The sequence below is a fragment of the Plutella xylostella genome, chromosome 3, assembly GCF_932276165.1.
Source record: "Plutella xylostella chromosome 3, ilPluXylo3.1, whole genome shotgun sequence".
Taxonomy (NCBI): domain Eukaryota; kingdom Metazoa; phylum Arthropoda; class Insecta; order Lepidoptera; family Plutellidae; genus Plutella; species Plutella xylostella.
In genome coordinates, this window is record NC_063983.1 from 4,338,526 (window position 1) to 4,359,104 (window position 20,579).

The following is a 20,579-nucleotide window of genomic DNA, read 5'->3' on the forward strand; positions in this document are numbered from 1 at the left end:
GGAATGTTTGAGCTGGCTCGTTACGTAGCCAGTTGTTTAGACGGCTACGTCTGTTGCGGGGTAAAATGTGCACTTTTTAAATGGAGTGAGCAAACGAACGGCGGCGACGGCGGCGGCGGGGTGCGGCATGCAAGTTTACCGTTCACGCTCGGTGAGAGGTGAATGGAGCTGGCTCGTTGCTAAGCCGACTACATTAGCGTGTGCCAGCGCGCCCGAACAATCAACTGGCCAAATGACGTACACAACTACACACTGCCGCCGTCGCCAGCAATTGTAAATACAAATACATCTTAGCGACGCCGGTCGGTGTCATCGACATCACCAGAGTTCCTTCTCCTCTCCAATTAGAGCGGACATTGTTGTCAAATTCGTTGTTTTTTTTCGGTCACTCGTTAGTTTTGAAAACAATAGGTACCTACTTCCATCCACACAATTATAATATTTATCGTTAGCTGAAGCAAAAACAGCCAGCCAGATCAAACAACAGCGATTCATTAGCTTGAAGTGGAAAGAAGCAGGAAAAAGTAGGATATTATGATCCTGCCCGACTTAGTTAGTGAAGTGTAGTTGTGAAGTCGAGCTCGTTGGTAAGCTAACTACGTACAAACTCCTTTAGAGCGAGCCGAAGAAACTGGCTGGGATAAAACAAGGATCACGATATAAAGCGTTCGACAACTTGGTTCGGTAGTCTGAACCTATATTAGAAAGTTTCGTATTCAGCGCAGGAAGGATACGATACAATCCGCGTAGTTTACAATAAATATGGAATTCGTATGGCTCCATCAGATCCATTTATATTGTTCATGTTTTATACCGCGGTCTGGATGCGAGCAGTAATGAAATTCACGGGGGGTGCTTAAATTTTAATCGGACAGCAGTGTGGTTGGTTGCAGTTTTATTGATTTGTACATGAAATGTGCACATAACCGTTTTATAATCGTTGTTCTTTTCCGTGTTGTGTACAATGTAAATACTTTACTTTAAACTTGCACACCCGTACATGCTGCATATAATTTAGAACCTTAAACAATGTCTCGACATTGTATGAAAAAGTTTTCCAACGTAGGTTGTATATTATTATAGGCCCAATTTTCGAATTGGATTTATTTAATAAAATCCCAAAACTCCTATGGAATCAAACCAATCTCGTGCCTCGCTTTTCAAATACTCAAAATCAATAGCCAAAATTGTAATCTTTTTGGCGCTGCGGTTGGCTTCATGGGTACCAGTTTATCGCGATTCAAATATTTACAAAATTCGTGGCGTGGGATCCTACAGCGCCTGCTGATAACATGAATGCAATTTCAGCCCGATATAACTATTTACCCACCGAGCAGAATATTTTACCTGCCTACTACAGGCATCAGCGAAAAAAATCGGAACAAGGTTTTGCCTATTGCTACGCTTTAATTCCCTTAGGTCATGCACATTGCGGAATGTGTAGTATCGTGTTATTATATTGATGTAGCAACACTAGCAACCAAGGGATGATGATGGCGGATGACGAATGTTGTTAATTGTTTATTTATAGATGGTACCGAGTATATCTGGTGAATTAAAATAGGTAATGGTGTCGGGCGTGTCACGGCGACCTTGCGCCCAGCGGCAGCGGCGGCGGCGGTTGCAACAGGGCCGCGTGTCAAGGAAAAGCACACTTAGCAGTTTCCCTGGCCCCGACCGCTCGCCGGCAACGTTTTCCACCGTCGTTGCCAATTTTCGCGTTTTATTTTACTAGTTATTTAAGGTTACGTAGGTAATAATAATATTATCTATAGGTACTTGAGGTTAAGCAGTCATAGTGAATAAGGTGAACTCAACTGTACCTACATGAGTATAATTTATTATAATCAAACATTTACAGAAAAAATACAGCATGTAACAGTGTTGATGTTGTAGCAGCAACATTTGTTATTTTGATTTAATATGGACATTTGCATTACGATAACGAACTGCCGACTCAATAATGCAAACATATCAAGATAATTTATATGCAACGTAATTCAAACACGTAACACCACACCCACCGCACCGTGTGTACCTATAGGCTCGCTTCTCTTTTAAGCTTGTTCATTATTTTATCAATACAATAACATTCAGCAAATGGCATAAAACTAGTTGAACACTGGCGGTGGTGATGATTACATAAGCGCGATGTATTGCCGTGTCAAGGATCCGCCAACGTGTTTAACCAAGCTATTGTGCCACGGTCGCCTTCACGATAGTGCATCATCATTATTGATTTCTTCCTTATTATAATTTGAAGTAATAATTGTTGAATTTTATTGCCCCCACCACCTTAAAGATGACTATTAAATACAATGTTATAAATGATTGTCTGGTTGCGATGGCGCAGCAAATGCAATTGAATCATTAAATAGTGTCAACAACATACGGAAAATCCTGACGGGAAACACGAGAATGGTCTGAGTGACGTCCAGCTTACATAACGGTCGGATGGCAAAATGCAATGACTCTGACTCGAGTTTCGAAGTTACCAAACTGGACTCAATCAGTATTTTTTTCCTAGAAGCACAATTGCGGAGTACTTGATCTTGATTCTTGACACGTTTTATGGATTGCATCGTTGAGATTAGTTGTGTTAGCGAGTGCGGCGCCGGGCGGGGGCCTTGACTGCAATGCCTATGCGCCGTAGCGTGTCAAGGGAGCGCTGCTTTCGCCGCCACTCCTTCGAATACGCTTGTCTCAAATGAAAACCCCCTCTCATATTACTGGGAAAGACACAAAGACTCAAAACAACGAGGAAGTGAGCTGACAATGGGCCATGGAGTAAACCTAAGCTGTGTAGTTTGAATGTTCGCACAACATTGACACACAATAGCCCCTAACGACGTGCCGAAGGCAAAAACAATTTGTCGTTGACCTTCGTACCTGATGCCGTAGGCCTCAGCGTGCCATGCGGTTATGCATCGCTTATGTAATGCAAATCTACTTATTAGCTGCAAACATTATCATTAGGTAGGTATTATTATTAGCACGTCGTTCCAAGTAAATACGCCGCCAATGTAATTTAATTTCTGAGATAAAACTGTGCAGTGTGGAGTAGAGGAGTGCAATCGCAGAAATAATCTATTTGTTGTGGTGTGTTGGACTCAAATTGGGGGTAAAGCTTTGCAACAAAGAAGTGTGGATTGTGGTGAGAAGACAAAGCTGTGCAATCTTCTAAGTGGTCCAAGGCCGGCCGGGACCCCCCCGCCCCCTCCATTCGACTCACACTTGGAAATGTCTTCAAATAAGTCCACTGAGAACAACAATGTACTCAATGAGAAAGTTACTTTAGGGAAACATTTCTAATGTTTTTTAATGAGAAATGAATAAATTCATGTTTGTCTTGAAATTTATTCATTTTACAGATGGAAATTTAGTAATTTCAGCGCCCCTCGGGATAGAATAATAGATATGAAAAGATATGCTCAAGCTCAGCTCTGTAAGAGTAACTTGGAATATTTTATGGTTCATGTAAACCAAGTGTTCCCTACTACTGCATAATTCTATTTTTTATTACTACGTGGTAGGTACGTACTGTATAGTCTTCTATTACTATGGATATGTAATTAAACAACTGATGTGCAACGATTCATATCGTATGATTTGCTTGCTCAGAAAACCACATAAAACTTAGTCATATACTAAAATAGTATGTTATTTCCGATTCGTATTAAATGTTGAAGATGCCTCTGCGTGGAGCATATTGAAAGCATCGCGCTCGCATGTATTAGCTCTTAAAGTTTAAAAACACTTTCGGCACCAGCATAAAACGTCTTTTACGAGTACGACGAAGTAGGAAAAAGCTTTACAGAGCGGCGAACAGACACTTGGCGCTTTGAGGCGAAGGCTATTCGAGAGAGCCGAGATACAAGATTCCGCTGCCTTTGGAATCGACGAAAGCGATATTTCTTAAAGGCAATGTAAACATACTTAAGAAATGAGACTAGGAGAGCGGCGGGCGCTTCTCGAGTGCCCTAACAGATAGTTGAAGACGATAAAAATACATGTTGAGGCCGTCTCCTGAACAGTCCTCCCGAATGGATGAGTCAACGAGGGTACTGCGGGCTGAATAATTCATGCACTCTCATTGTGCGCGAACATACCGCGGGTGTGAGCCGAGACACTCACAAGAACAACACAGCACTCGGGGACTGCATACACTCGCCGTATCGGCGTATGGCAGCCGGCGAGCTTCCACGACTATATTTAAGCAATACTCAAATGTTAGCAATGAGCTAGGGCCGACAGGAAACTGCTATTTGCTAAGCCACTCGCGTCAGCAACGCGTGACCAACGAACAAGCTTATGGAACTTCCGCAATGGTAACACTGCATTACTTGTGTTTCATATCCAAATAATTGTTACCAATGTTTAAAGGTGAATAAGCTCAGAAAGGGCGACTTGTAAGAATCGACAATAACAAAGCAAGAAACAACTTTCGATTCGAGGATCTGTGGCGTGTAAAAGAATAAAAAACAAAGAGTCGTTTCGTTTTTTCCCGAGAAGGATCAACAATGCTGCTTCGAGTTGCGAGGAACCGGTCGGGCCCGGCGCAACACCATAACTAGCTATGGATATAGCTTCGACACGACCATTGGCATCTCATTTTTAATAAAAATAAAGTAGCCATCCTTATATTACTGATGGTCTTCAGAATATTAATCTTGCAAAAAGAAAAACACTGTCATACTGGAATGCAGTTTTTTTCCTCCATTGAATAACGGGTCTACCAATTTGCAGGGTTTCCATTTATTAATGAGGTGCATTCACCCGAGCCACTGTTCGTAGCGCATCGAGAACAAGGAATACATAAGAGTGTCGGGATCAGCCTTGCGTGTGAGCCAGGCTTAAGGTAAATAAACGCCGCTTGCTATCTATCCAATATACCGGGTCCTCGCCTCTGTAAAAGTAATTTAAAAATGATATACGAGAATTTTCTACATAGATGCGCAAATCCGCTTATACGTCGTCTGTGGTTGAATCGATAATTCCTGCTTTCTGATGTTCCACAGCAGTAATAAAACTTCATTATCGTTGCAGGGAAAATGGAATTCTGGCCGCAGAACGAAAACGTGCGTTTGTCAGATGCAGCTCCGCCGTGCGAAATGGGTAATCGAGACCGTGAAGCAGCGAGAGAGCTCGGTTGTGTTATATGAGTAAAAAGTCATAAATAAAATGGAGTACAAAGGGCAAAGGATAAATCGTAGTGGCGTATGTCGTTTGGGGCTGGGCCGGGGGTCAATGACACTTACCCCGCGCGCGGTGTGGGGCACAGGACGTGACTCACATGGGGTTACCAGCTGCTGTTGGCACAAACTACCCTCCGCACCGACCGCTGCTTCCTATTGTGCTCTCCTTGCTAACTATCATAGAGCACTCCGCTATTGATTCAGCATAACGGAGTCAATTTTATTTATCGATCCCATTCCCAACTGTTCCAGCTTTTTATGAAAGTATTACTTTATAGTAATGATAACATTCCGTGTATCGTCGGTGCTATCGGTGATCGGGATTTACGATCAGATATCACGCAGGACATGTGTATGTAGTTTGATAAGTTTAAAGCCTTCTCTTTGTCGAGACGTTACGAACGTCTACATGATTTTTGAGTAGCTATTATGTATCGAGCAAGATATTTTACAGACGTGCACGACCTACTGCATGAAGAGTTGTCGTAATAGCGGGAGTGAAAGTGGTAACATATGTCGTCCTCATTCGCTTTATTAAGTGTGGATCTCGACGCCGTATGGTGCAGGGCCATGCATCCGATACTTTGTAACGAAAACGTTTTATGATTAAAAAACTGGATAATTGAAGTATATAAATGGATAACAGTAATGAGGAGGTATCCGCTCAACACAATATTGCAATATAAAGGGTGTGTGGCGAGTACGGTGAGTGAGGTGAGTGGTGTCTCAGGGCTGGGCTGGGGGCGAGGAACTTGAGATGATCGGCCTTCACCTAGGCCTGGCGGGCGACGCTCCTGCGCCGGCCGCCTGACGCCTGTATTTATAGACAATGACTCTGACAACCGGCAACAGGCCACTCCATACGACTTCTAGCCGAATATTGAAACATTAAAACATTTGTAATAATAATAAACAACAAAGCCTCAAACACAGGCAGTAAATTGCGTGACTCACATCGTTAACTACCAAACTTCGAAGGCGGAAATTCGCCTTAGAAGTGACGCAATAAGTATTGTAGTTATTCATTTTAACAAGAGCGGCGTGAGAACAGGCTCCAAGGAGACTTCGGTATTGAGGTTTAAAGCTCGGAGCAAAAAAATAGTAGTCCGAGGGTAGAGCGGGCGGCGTCAATAACCTCGGCGGTACGGATCGTGGAGGTTGCAATAAATACGACATCGGCGCGGCGCTGGCCTGGTCAAGAGCCTTTCAAGGCCGAGGGGCGAAGCGGGGAGCAGGCCGCCCCACATCTGCACCGTGCCACTCTTGCCCTACCGCCTGCATTCCACCAGACCAGCCGCTGCCACCCATAAACCTGCTTTGTGCCTCTACATTCGCAATGCACCAGACCAAACGAGCGCACCATATGCAACCTTTGTTCTACCGTATACGTTGGCCCGGCATGTAATGACCGGGCTCTTAGCAACATCTGCTACAGATTTGTAAAGGCATAAAGCGAAAATCGTGACTGCTAAATTTTGTTGAGATTACATGTGCTCGGGTCGGCGCTTTCGGCTACTTTATCTGCCAAGGTCGCAATAAACGGTTTTATAGTTGAAAACCTAATGTAACGTAGGACAACATTTCGAAATCTTCTGACAATCCTTGGTTTTGGTGACATAGTTACCACAACAATTTGAAAGTATCACAGCACAGAAACACTGGAAATGTTACAAAAGAATCGTCCGGCCTAAAACATCGTGGGTGCCTGCGAGACACAAAACAAAATAAACACACTGACTGACTGATCAGCCGACTCGGCGAGGGGCGCACGTTGAAAAGAGACAGACACATGTCATCCGGGCGAGAGTCGGGGTTCAACAAAGGAGCGCGCGTGGTGGTGGGTTTCGGGCACTCACCGCAGATCCAGGCAGCGGACGGCTTTGGTTCTCCTTTCGCAGGACATGTTGTCTGGTCGATGCACTGCAATCACAACTTCACTCCGCAGACACCATGGTGTGGAGCAGCGCGCGTGCGTGCTGGCGCGGACACTACCGAAGGCGGCGAGAGAGCGCGCGCACTGAGCTACCTGGCCGGCGGCGGCGGCGGCGGGTCGGCGGCGGAGGTGCGCATCGCGGCGCGCGCGCAGGTACGCGCCACCTCTCTCCTCCCCCATGCCATGCATTGTGCCGGCGCCCGCTCCGTCACAACACCGCCGCGCCCCCGCAGCCCCCGCGCACCCCCGCGCCGCACCGTGCCCGCCATCACCAGTTTCGTCACATTCGTTTACTCCGAGCGCTCCACCACCACATTTTGAGAAACGAATGGCCCACACAATAAGGCTGTGTTCTCGACAGTTTTCACCTTTACAATAACTTTTGTTATTTTGGAAGAGGCTGACATTAATAAAGGTGGAGTAGGTCAAGTCAATGAGCAAGTACAATCAGATATGCATACATTGCATACGCTACTGAGCTGCTCATGAGGGGAAAATTATGTCCTTAATTGAGTTATTCTTCTCCAAAAATAGTGTATTGAACATTCGTCGTTGATAATATAAAAATACAAATACAAAATATATTTATTAAACCCATTTTCACACACATTTTACAAATACACAAGTCAGTAAAAACATAGGTACATTAAGAAGTTACTTAAACTATCATTAGGTTAGCATGCAAAACTTAGGTAAGTTATTGGTGTTTAAACAGTGCTCAATATAGGTACTTAGGTAATCTAGGAATGTTTTTTTTACATTTTTAATTCTACCTAAACTAGGTCTAGCCTGTACTATAGGAGGAAATGTTTTTCTAGCCAGTAGGTAAAAGATATTGTACCTAATCGTTGACTCTACACTAAACTTAGTTTGTTAAAAGCGAACTGTATAATCTTCCCTTAACACATTAACAACTTAGAAAGTTATTAAACTGTATGTATAGTACGTGCTTACTTGTTTGGTGTTATGAGAACATTTATAGTGTTCAAAATGTGTACTTCGCCTTTGAAGTAGAAAGGGATCCCTACTAAATGCGTTCTTTGAAGTAATAAGAGAAACTGTGTCGAGGTGTTGTAATGTTCATCCTAATTTGCATGTGAATATTGTTTCTTCAAACATGAGTCATTTTCTGAAGGCGCAGTCTACTTTCTCCACTGCTCGTGCAACAAAAATTAATTAAACAAACTTCATCACAAAACAATTCTCATGATTGCTCAAGCCCCTTTAACTTTTTATCGCATTACTGAGCGCCCATTTCCTTCTTTCTATGTAAAATAGTTCCGTCCAGATAAATTATATTTTAAAAGAGAATACCGAGTTGCAGAATTAAACCTTTTAAGCGAAGTGAATGAATTCAAAGCGCGTGTTAGATAACTTTTTAAAATACTCTATACGTATGCAAATGGTATTCCGTTTTATATCTGAAAGAGGCACGCATAATGTACAACATTAATAAAATCATTAGACAGGAACAAATATGCGAGATTGAATGAAAATAAAATCTAATTGCGCTATAAAATTGTGCAAACAACTTACGTCTCATTGCTATAGGGGATGCAGTGCTTATTTTGATGGGGAAGTCAGGTGTCGACAGCATTCATAGTATTTGAAGGTTTCGTACAAAGGACAATAATCTTTTGAATCCTGTCTCGGGGCACCGCTACCTGCCCGCGCCGCCGAGCACCTGCGATTCGACTCATTTAAGACGTCTCCTCGGCCGATATTCGCCTTTGTCATACATACAAATAAATGCAGCCACGTTTAGTCGATACGAATATACTAACATATATGTGCGCTTGATGGTTTAAAAGCAACAAAGCGAGCGCAGATTGCAATAAAGTTTTCATTGAAACGAATTTAATAGAAAAACCCGAAGCAGATCGCTAGCAAAGGGACGAGACAGAGATGAATCGAGACTCTCTAAAAGGTAAAAAAGTAAAGTTTCAGCGGTCCGCTGTAACTAGCGTATAATAGGAGTATCCAGAGCGTTTCACGTGGAAGCGTCTACTTATCCTCTTTTTACCGCCGTCCGAAACAAAAGCGCGGAGACGAGCGAGAATTCCCGACGGTTGTTTTTCCTCGCTCCCAAATATCATTGTTGCGCCACCGGCCGTTGTTAGCTGAATGCTTGCACAGAACAGAAAAGGGAATGTTGAAGACATCGACTTAAATATGTAAATGAGGGAATCTCCCAAATTGCTCATTACCGAGCGGAGTAATGTTATTGCGAACAGCCAAAGCGTTACTACAGCAACTCCGGAGTGTCGCTATGCTAATGCAACATTGTATCCACTGACGAAAGTACTCAAGAATTATAGCGTACAAACAATGTATATCTTCAATAACGTTGAATCACGGTTCTTTAATATCTTCCACAATAGCCTGAGATGATGAGACAGAAAAACGAGAGAGATAACATCATCTACCATGGCCGCCGGCTCCTTGGCAGACTAATTGCATTTTATATCGTAGAATCTACTGATAAGTTTATCAGTGTTCAATTTCGCATTCTAACAATCAGACAAACTATGGAGAGACCATGGGTTGAGGACCCCAATGTAATAAGTGCTACAGTGTAACGTGAGGGTCGATTTCGGAAACGACTAGTAAGGTAGGTACTCTGACTAACAAGATCGATAGAGAATATAGAGAGCAATCATGAATAACGTATATCTGTGCACTTAGTGAAAATGTTTTCGGATGGAACGAGTCCTGCGCTTATGTAGTAACAGGCTTCTGTCAGTGTCTCTCTTCTAACGTGCACACCTGAAAACCTGAGGATATAAGCGAGCCTAGGTTCTATTTACAACCACTGAGGCCCATCGGTAGAAAAGGACTTTAGTCCTGGTTTAGGGCAATAAGCAGTGCTAGGTACGTAATAAAAATCGAAATGCACGCGAAGCCGCCATTAGGAAATGGGTGCCGCCGCAGCGAACAGACGATAACGATTCCACCAGGCGGCCATACTGAATGGAGAAAATTGCGCTTTTCAGCAAAATGAAAGCTCGCTACCAGTGCACAATTCCTACGGACCAAATAAAAAAGAATATAAATTTTCGGCTCTCCTGATATTTTATAAAACGTATTCAGAAGCAGCAATAAATCTAGGGCCGGAATAATATTATTTCATAATGAAATCGCTCCCCGCTTCCAAGCTAATATTTAATGTTTCTTGCCTCAAGACTACGACTACGTTACGACACAGCTAAAAATTATGGCTGAGGTCACAACCTACAGCCTATAAGGTTATCGGGTTGTCGAAGGATCGCAATTGCTACAATGTACTTCTTTTTTAAATAATTGTCGTGCTCATGGTAAGTAAGTATTTGCTGAACACACATGTATCTCACGGGCAATGAAAAGGTTCCACTGAGAAAAGCACCAAATTACTCTCAAACGGAAAAGGCTAGCTTAATGACGCCTTCTGCAACATTGAAGTGCATTAAACAGAGCATTAGGACCAACAAACAATAAAAACAATAATATTTTGTTCAAATTATAAATGAAATGTTTGAAAAGATTAAGGTCGTTTGGAGTCAGCATTTTGTGAGTGGAACTTTTTCATTGCCCATGAGTGTAGGTAATATTTTGTCTGACAATGCTATACTATTATTTTTTTAACTCAGAAAAACCTAAAATGGAATGTAGGATGTAGGTGGAAATATATCAAAATACAGCCAATTCTAGGCAAACATGTGGGGCAGTATACGAGTAGCCTCACGAACCGTAGTGTGTCGACGGAAGTGGCTCCGACAACACCATTGTCACGCCGAAGGTAACGAACTGTATAGGAAGAGGAAGATGCGATGACGCTCGAATCATCTTACGCAACGGAGGTCGCGAAAAGATGAAGAAAAAAAACACGATAAAATTCGCGCTCAGTCGTCATGTCCTTCGCAATAAAGCACCTCGTATCAATGTTATTTACCGACTTTATTCTGATGGCGTAACAATACTTGACTCGATTTTCGGGAAATTAGCCCAAAATGAGATAATGCGGTACGTACAATGAAAGTTAATTAAAAGCTTTAAATTATTGACTTCATAAATTTCATATTCGATTACAGGTCCGATCTTTCATTTATTTATTAAATCTGCTTCAATAAAAATCAAAAGTTTACTGGTTTATCGAATTCGATGACACAAATTTGCGTGATGGGATTGAACGTTAATTAAAATTACTTTCCGAATCGTTGATCTGATTCCTCATTTAATAAAAAAGTACGAAATACTTGTATTGCATCTCATAAATGTTGGTGCCTGTCGTTAAAATACGAACAAATTTAGAATTACATTTAAAAATGTCCGGCACAACAGCAGTCGGGCAGCTAAATTTAAATTCTTAATCAAGTAAAAACTGAACACAAGCGCCGGGGAGTAACTGCAAAAGGAAACTGTGGAAAAATTTGGCGCCCGAGCGTTGAAATCACGAAAGAAATCCGCTGGAAAAAGTGGAACGTGGACAAAATGAAATACTCACATTTACGAAGAATCCTAACCTAATTGAAGGCATGAAGAGTATGAGGACGAGGAGCTAGCAGGCGTTCGCAGGGCTGTAACGAACCTGATCGCGGCCGGACGGTGACGGGCACGCAGATGCATAGTTTGTTTCAATTGGCACTTCAAACGAATACAGCACCTGTCGAAGGGGATTTGCGAAAAGCCGCTCCCTAACGAAGCGCTGTTTGTTTGCACTCCGGACGTGCACCAAAGCTTCAGTGTGTACGTTTCAACAACAAAGCTATTTTAAGTTTCAGCTTATTTACATTCTAGCACGGCATATAGCGTGTCTTTAACGCAGCTTGTAAGCAACTATGAGTCCCTCCATAATGCACCGTTCATTTTAATAAATGTGGGCTAATAGCCTGGAGCCGGACCGACTTCTGATTCTGGAAAGTAGTGTGTCGGAGCAAGTTTGGAGCTGCCGGTCCCGAGACGGGGCGAGGAGCTGGCATAAACATTAAAACTTTTCAGTTAACGACTTTAAAACTATGCAAAATTAACTAAGTATAATGAGTCGGGTGGGGCTGCGTTAATCCGGTGTATAGGTGAACCGAGCTCTTTCTAACGGAGGATCTCCTTTCGTGCGTCATGCATAAATTAATATCAATCCGCTATTATGAGGGATAGCTGCCTCGTTACTGGGGATATAATAGTCTCGGCGCGGTGTCTAAGTTCTTGGCAAACACTGAACGTTGTGCTCCGTTTTGTCGGCAAGTTTTCGCAGTTTTGTTTACGTCAGTTTCGGGTGTGTTGCTGCGGAGCCGGACTAAAACTTGGCACAGAGCAAATTTCCGTAACGATATCAAAACAGAGAGTAATGCTGGGCATTTGTTATTGTTTAGACGGCTGAGGAGCGACGGGAAGTACTCATAGGAACAGGCGAATAATATACGTAGTGAGAAATCTCGATTGCCGGAACACATTCCCGTATTTGTTCCTTGTCAGGGAGCGCACGTGCTCTCATTACCGACTAGTTGAGACGTTTCACATTTTCTCCGTGTTCCAACAAAACGTACATGCCATTTGAACCTTTGCCTATGTGTTTTTCGACACAGAATCAACTTAATAAACTGGACTATTTTACAGTTGTATTATGCTAAGAACACTAGTGGTAAATGTATTAAAAACGTTTAGTTCCATTCATACATCAACAACATTAAGTTGCAAATTGCATGCGACGTTTCATACATATTTGCACAACGACTGCAACTAACATGCCACACTACTCGACAATACCAAGGTATTCCACTTTCAGAAACTTTGTTAATGCCATACGTTAAGCAGAATAAGGATTTAACTGTCCTTGTTACGAGAGGTGTAGAGTCGTGTATTCAACAAGAAGCAAAGATCTTCGCAGATATTCCCTATGGAACAGCAGAGCGCTGGCTTATTGAAAAGCTAATTTTCAGTCCGCAATTTATCACTTGTCTATTTCCGATTGCTTCAATGCTAGATCTGTGCTCACCGCCTTGTCATTGAAAATCATCATGCTCATTTGCATAGCACTAAGAAATAGATATTATATTTGTTAAAAACCACGGTATTGTTTGTTCACAAGGTCTCCATTGAAGTTTGAAGTGCTTGGCTATGATGAAATATGCAATATAAGTACTTACAAGACAAACGCGTACCATAGGTTAAAAATAACAGTGTTTTTATATACGCAATAATTAACGTGAACAGGTAACAAGCAATTCTAAAGCTAGGGCCAAATTAACTCAACTAGCCTGAAAACTGACCAATACCACTAGGTTTAAAATGAACATGCCTGTTTGGTTATGGCTTAAAAACGAATAATATAATAATAATAATATAGCCTTTATTCAATAATAAGTTTTACAAACATATGCATTGACTTTAGTTTAAGAAATTATTACCAAACAAGTAATCCTAATCATGCAAATATTGACAATTTAGACAAACGAATAAGATGCTATTATTAATTGTTTACAACCGTTATCACTACACCAAGTTATAAGAATTATGTCAGTTCGTATTTGATTAGGGAGTTGAGAGTAAATAACGTTGAAATGTCTGACCGGCGCGGACGTCAATGAGTGGGTCAAATGGACAACCGCGCGACGTGCGCGCTGATAACACCACTCTGATAAGAAATCACGATGTAGCCCGGCCATTATTTACTTCTTGACGTACCGTTCGCTCGATTTATAGCATTTCCTTTGCTTATACCGACGTCATTTGTAATAAAGAACTAGTTTTTAAACAGACCTGACAAATCGCAAAAGGGCTTCTCGTGTTTGATGCAGACGTTCGTGTTAACGCAACATTCATCACGGCATTTTTTATAAACACAAGAAATAATGTTTTGAAACGTGTCTTAGAAGAAACGGTTAAGGTAAACTCCATGTATGTATATAGCACAGGGTGCACGTATTTATGTACGCGATGTTGACACGCTCGCAGGCACGGTGGCTACGTGCCGAAACACAGCTGTTTATAGGAAAACATCACATTCCAAACAAACATTATGTATATTATACAATTCCATACTACGCGGAGTTACATAAGAAAAACAACCTTCAAGTTCAATAATAAAAATTGTGAATAAAACTCGAATATAAGTTGGATTGTATGCCTGACTGTTGCTAATTAAGTTGCTTATGCTTAGCTGAAGGTTGCAGCTGATGTGATGGAGATGACTGATAGCCTGTTAAGCCGAACATTAAATAATATAATATTTAATAATTACGTTATTAAGATACATTATTGAAACTATCAGTCTGGGTACATGGTCATATTACTATAAGGACATCTAACCTTGTTGATCTTGTAACTTTATCTGTCCAAGGGTTATTTGGTGGACTTGGGCATGTATTGCGGTAGTTATAAGTTATAGAATCTTACGCCTTCTAAACATTTATGGAGTTTAAACTTTATAGCATAGTAATTTAAAAATTATGTAGTATATATTTTAGAAAATGTACCTTTCGCCACACTTCAAACGTGGCATTTACGCCGTGATAATAATAACACGTGCAGGACTTATCAATACAGTTTTAAGTACTTTTATAAAATGAAACATTTCAATTTAAAAACTTTGCTGATCTGAACTACTATACAACTATACTTCTACTTAATCACATGTCGCATCACATATTTACAGTTCATCCACGGAGACGAGATGTCAGCTGACAGACAGTAGAGTCCTACTTACATTGACAACATACCTAGATCAGCAGCTCCTGGCATCCAAGAGGGCACAGCACCGGCACAGTCACACACAGAGCAATCACAGATGCAGTCCGGTCATGTAATGCACATAACAGTAATGAGAAGCTGGGCGCATGGTCGCCCGCGCACGTACGCCTCACTGCGCCAAAACCAACTGGGACGATAGAAGACGGCGCGCGCGCAGGTTCGTTGCCTCTCGGTCCATTTCCCCCACACGCGTTCCGTTACATTTTTGCCATTGATAATACGTTTCGCACATACGATACGGTCGAAGACACCGATAAAAAATAAAAACAAAATTCGAAAGTCAAGGCCCTCCCGGCCGAAACGTTAAAACACGATCGACTGCCTTTCCGTGTTTACTTAGTACATTAATTTGCATTAACATTGAGAACTAGGCTGCATACTATGGAATATTTCTGAGGTTGTTCGACTCCGATTGTGATAATTAAAGCAACAGCGGACAACAAGAACAGCGGAGTCAGCTCTTATTTAAAGTCTATAGTTCTACCACTTTGTTCCGTGGCTGTCATAGTATCAATAATAACTTATTAAATCACCAGTAAAAGCAAACTGCTTCTTGTAGTTAGTGAAGTTGGACTTTGTTTCAATTTATCGAGGCATCAAAAACCAATTACCGTCCGTTGCTCCAGCGTTGAAGAATATTGAATTATAAATAAATGCCTCAGCTTTCCTAGAAGCTAGTGCTCTGATAAAGTATGACACGAGGATTAATTTAACAACATTTAGAATTTTGTACGTAAGTATGTAATCCTCTATAACGTAAGCCTATTAAATTCTCAAAAAAATACTTCTATTTGACTTTACATAGGTACTATAATCAAAGTTTAGTTTGATTATTCATGTAATTAAAAAAATCTTTGGGCCTCATTACTGTTCTCATTAAGGTTTAATTCTGATATCCAGAGTTTTAAAATTGAACAGAAACGTTCAATAGCTACACATTGGAAATTTTAAAGTAAATCCTTTGCTAGTAGAAAACTTGACATCAATCACGACTGACTCAGAAAGTAGTCCCATTGTCCACGGAGTTGCAGGAAACTATCTGGGGATTTGTGCCGTAGCCTTTACTTCGCACCGGTGCATACAATCAGATGCCGTACGATCGATTTGACATCACCGCGTCGTGCATCAGTATTGTCGTCGCGTTCTAACACGGTACAAGTGAGAGGGAGAGTGCTAGAAGTGGTTTCCACTGCACCGTTATGCAGTTTCGAGTTTTTCGATGCATTTGCGAGGCCGGTGCTGGATGGTTACTCTATACGGACGAAAAAACAAACGGACGAGAGCTTTCGTGCAATCGGCACGTTTAATACAGCGAGATAGAGTCGTGGCTCACGAAACTTCGTTGTTCGTCGTATAGAGTGGCCCCCCTGGCCGGATATCAGGACAGGTGCCTCGTTCTTCGCACATCATGGCTCGATCTGGCGCGGCCCAGACTTCCTAATTTCACGGCAAATGTGACGCGAACTTTTTGCTGCAGAAGATTTATGTTGCTCTACGAGTCGTGGCTCTGTCATCTTGCCTATAAAAAATATGTTATGCAAAACACTTATTCTATCAATAAATAAAAAATATTGCGATTTAATTATATTAAAGTGTCTTTTACAAATGGGAGACCTAATTTATCATATACCTAATAGCAGTAGTATTAGTATTTTAAATAGTTTCGAAGATCTAAAGCTGAGTCAATGAGTGAGTCAGTGGTATTTTTATAATACACACGCATACGTCAGCAGCGACCGTGTAGTTTTCCTGTTCCCGTAGGAATTTCGGTGAATCCCTCTATCGTTGAGAAATGTAAGCTTAGTGGCTTCACATTAGACACACCCTAAGATTTGTAGATGGTATTTGCCGTGTGTTCTGATATCGGAATTGCCTCAGATCTGGAATTGAGTGCTTTCAAATGGGAACATCAATTGTGGATACGTTACCTTTGCCGCAAACTGTCATGTTGAATATCGTTCATGGAACTAGGTATGTTTTCTGCCACGAAGAATAGGTCTTTGGACGTACCTGAAACAAGGATTAAAAAGGTGCAATTAGTAGACGAAATAAAGTACAATTAGATTATGATACTTAATACCAAGACGCTTTACAATCACTTATGGACTTTTCCAAAGTTTAGTTTTTATTTTGGTTAGATCGCAAAAAAGTTAAATCCAGGTTTAGGAAGTAAGAAGGGCACTTAAATTTAATAATATCAATGTTAATCCTGGTATCACCATGCAGTTGGAGGCAACCAGGTGGACACTAACAGGTGACGCCATAACGAAACAGAAACACTGAATTTTACAACACTGCAACGCGACGATAGGGCACTAAAACATTGTAAATGTCTCAATATTTACTGCAATAACTGGCGATAAAGTGATATTGATGGACCGTTTTAACTTCGCTCACGTTATTAAATTCTCGTCTTTACGGTATTATTTAAAAGTGGCTAAGTAGGCCTATACAACGTTTAAAGCCATCTAATCCATAAGTAATTCATCAAAGATCGGTAAATTAAAAAAAAGGAAAATATTTAATTAAGAAAGGGATGCTATTCGACAGCTCGTAAACTCCAATATTAGTATTTCTTTCACAGACTGCCATCGCATATAGAAATTAAATATCTAAAACGAATATTATTTGCCCAAACATGTTCTTATGACAAACACGTTTTATACAGAATTTCAGTTAACCACAGACGCAGGGGAGACAGAATACTCTCTAGAATAATAAGAGCCTTCGAGGATATCATTCACAAGCACAATACACAGTAATAAATCCAAAGCCCCGTGAAAATATCTCCCCGAAGATCTAGTACGTTTCAGCTAAAAAAACACAATGTCACCTAGTGACGCAACAGCCGGGTACACAATCCGGCAAAGAGGTCAAGTTCTTAAATAATTTCAGACAAATGTAGGCAAGCTGCAGCCAGGGTCGCGTTGCGAAATGTCCACAAGGCGAGGTGCAGATCGAGACGTGAATTAACAAGCGGCCGAGTAACAAGTTGATGAGCCCGGCGCGGCGGGGAGGGGGTGAGTCAAGTGTCGATGCCTGTGACATGTGCTGAGGAAGCATTTGGGGTTTGTGTATACGTAGTCTGGTCTGTATAGCGTTCTTAAATAATTTTATTTTTAAATATGTGGGGACATCTCACACACGGCCGTTTAACCACAATCTGGGCAGAGCCTGTAGTATGGGTATCGGACAGCAGATATATGTATCTGTGTACATTGTATTATATACAATTAACACCCAAATCCCGGCACAAATATTCCGTCTTAAACAAATATTTGCCCGATCGAACTACTACTACACCATTCGATCGTCAAATTAGAATTATCACATTGATTGCATAGCTCAGTGTATGTACCAACCATTCCTGTAGGCTTATGGCTTAGGGTTTTCCAGAAAGGTTTCAGTCGATCCAGGTACACACGGCAACGTTAAATGGTTGGCAGGGCACACTAACGCAGGTAGTGTATGTGTGTGTCGGCGACGTTGACGTAATTATTTAGTTCTGGGCAAGCCACACACGGATATTGTAAGCATGTAGTTGTGCCAGTGACAATGATTCATTGTTTTTATGATATGAAGCAAAATTTTGCATGGCATTGTAAAAGATTGAATGGCTCAGTTGGTATGATACAAGACTTACATGAATCGGTATGGTGGTTCAATTCCCACTGAACTTACAATATTCCTTTTTTGTTTTTTTTAATAAATTTAATTTATTTTTTAAGATGGTTAATAATAGTATTGTAGTATATACGAATAAAAGCAACACAGAAAGTAAATGAAACAAGTTATTAAGTGTTAAAATTACCAAATTTATTCTTGCCGTAACATAAACATTAAGGATGTTACGTTTTTGTTGTTTTTCGTTTTAAAACATAGTTGTAGTTTATATTAATAAGGAAAATTTTCAATTTGCAGTTTTAAATCATAATAAACATCAGACAAGGATGGACTGGCTGTTTTACTAAAGTAAATAGGCAAGTCATTAGTTATATGAATCAACATGTTAATTAGCTAGAAATAAGATAACTTATTCTCACCTCAGTAACAATAACATCATTAACACATTGGCTTACCCATAATTGTAAATAATGATAAGTATTTAACAAAATAACTAAAATCTTATACAAATGGAAAAATAAAAATTACTGAGCTAACCCCAATAACTATAATTTTCACCACTTTTTCGCCATAATATCTTACGTCCATCCTTGTCTGACCTTTCATCACTAAATATCACAACATTGTTGCACCAATCAAAGTTTAAAATAGTCAGTCGCAAAACGCACTCTGTTTCGACGTTGCTGATCGGTTAGAGCAATTTTCTTCGCCGGCCTCCGACACCGCAACCCAGCAGCACGCAAGTGAACCCGTACGGATTGTAGGGATAGAGGATAGATTATGTGTTGTGGCCGTAGAACAGGTGCTGTAGAACGGATCAGCGCTATGTGCAGCTACGATATCTCGATGGCGTGGTGATGCATCCGTATAGACGACTACTGTCTACATGTCCCGAATCTGCGTATCGGTGAACCCATAATTGAACAGTTCTCCTCTGCAAACAAAAAAAACAAATACTTAGCATATACAAATACAAATATTCTAACAGTCAAATTAAATGTTTGCAATTGTATGTTACTTACCGTTAAACGTCTTGTGATTTCACTATGTAATATTTTGTTCATATAAATACAATTATCTCCGCCTTTTTGAACATGGTTTAGTTTAAGTTAAAAAAAGCGCAAAATTTGAATTAAGTAAAATAAAAATAACCATCAGTGGACTCGAACTCACGACCTATGTTTCATAAGTCTAACATTCTACCAATGAGCTACGAAGTGTATAGACACAAGCAGTGAAATTTAGCTTCACTTCAATTTTATAACTATTTAACTAACACTACCGGTTGATATTTTTATGTCACAGCTGGTATACGGGCGTTTGCCTACGCGCAAACACGTTTGTGATGTTGTGTGTGTGGTTTGTTACTGGTGTCGTAAACCGATTTCTGCGTTTATGCACACATAGACAACGTTAGTGTGCACACATACACTACGTTAGTGTGCCCTGCCAACCATTTGACGTTGCCGTGTACATAACCATACGGAAAAGATACTAGCCAGAGTAGAGCCATGTAGCGGCGGTCCCGCGGCCCCGCCGCCGCGTCAGCCTCGCCTCACCACGCGTCCTCGCGACGCGACGTCGATTAACACCGATAAATTAGCCGGCTCGTTTCCGACACAATATTTTCCGTTCAAAATAAAGCGCATGAAAATTAATGGACTATCGAGGCCTCCGCCCCCGGAGTTATTGGAAACGCCCTGTCCACTTTAAATCACATTTTGTCGACGAGTTACTTTGCGCTTCAATCACTACGGGTAAATAAGGGAATAACGTATTTAATTTTAAGCCGAAAGTAAAATTCGTTACGGACCTAAATGCTTTTTTTCGGTAGGCTGTATGTTTTCTTATTTATTCATCTATCTGGTCTTGTTAAACCAGGGCTGGGAATGAGTTTGGACTTCTGAGGCAGATTAATCCCCGCGGATCTTAGGCTACTATCTTGCTTCTCAGAAAACGTTACCAACCATTTATCTGACCTCCGAGGGTGAGGCCCAAGGATGTATTTTGCAATTCGATATCTTCAAGTCTCAGAGGGTTAAGAAAAGGTTTTGATCCTCGTCTTATAAGAGATTGTTTAATTAAATACAGTTCGCTTTAATCAA

At 41.0% G+C, this 20,579-nt stretch overlaps 1 protein-coding gene across 5 annotated transcripts in view; it reads right to left on the reverse strand.

Annotated features, from left to right (window-relative positions):
- LOC105380100 (protein gustavus) overlaps positions 1 to 20,579 on the reverse strand; it is a 57,818-nt gene that overhangs the window by 9,991 nt on the left and 27,248 nt on the right. The window contains exon 2 of one of the 5 annotated variants that reach the window (XM_048625557.1): positions 16,779 to 16,860. The exons of 2 other annotated variants lie outside the window; for them this stretch is intronic. In XM_048625557.1, the coding sequence (XP_048481514.1) occupies positions 16,779 to 16,860 (82 nt within the window). Of the gene's footprint in view, positions 1 to 7,051; positions 7,315 to 14,819; positions 15,566 to 16,778; positions 16,861 to 20,579 lie in introns of those variants that run through there. 2 more of the 5 variants (XM_038117168.2, XM_038117165.2) reach the window with 2 other exon arrangements.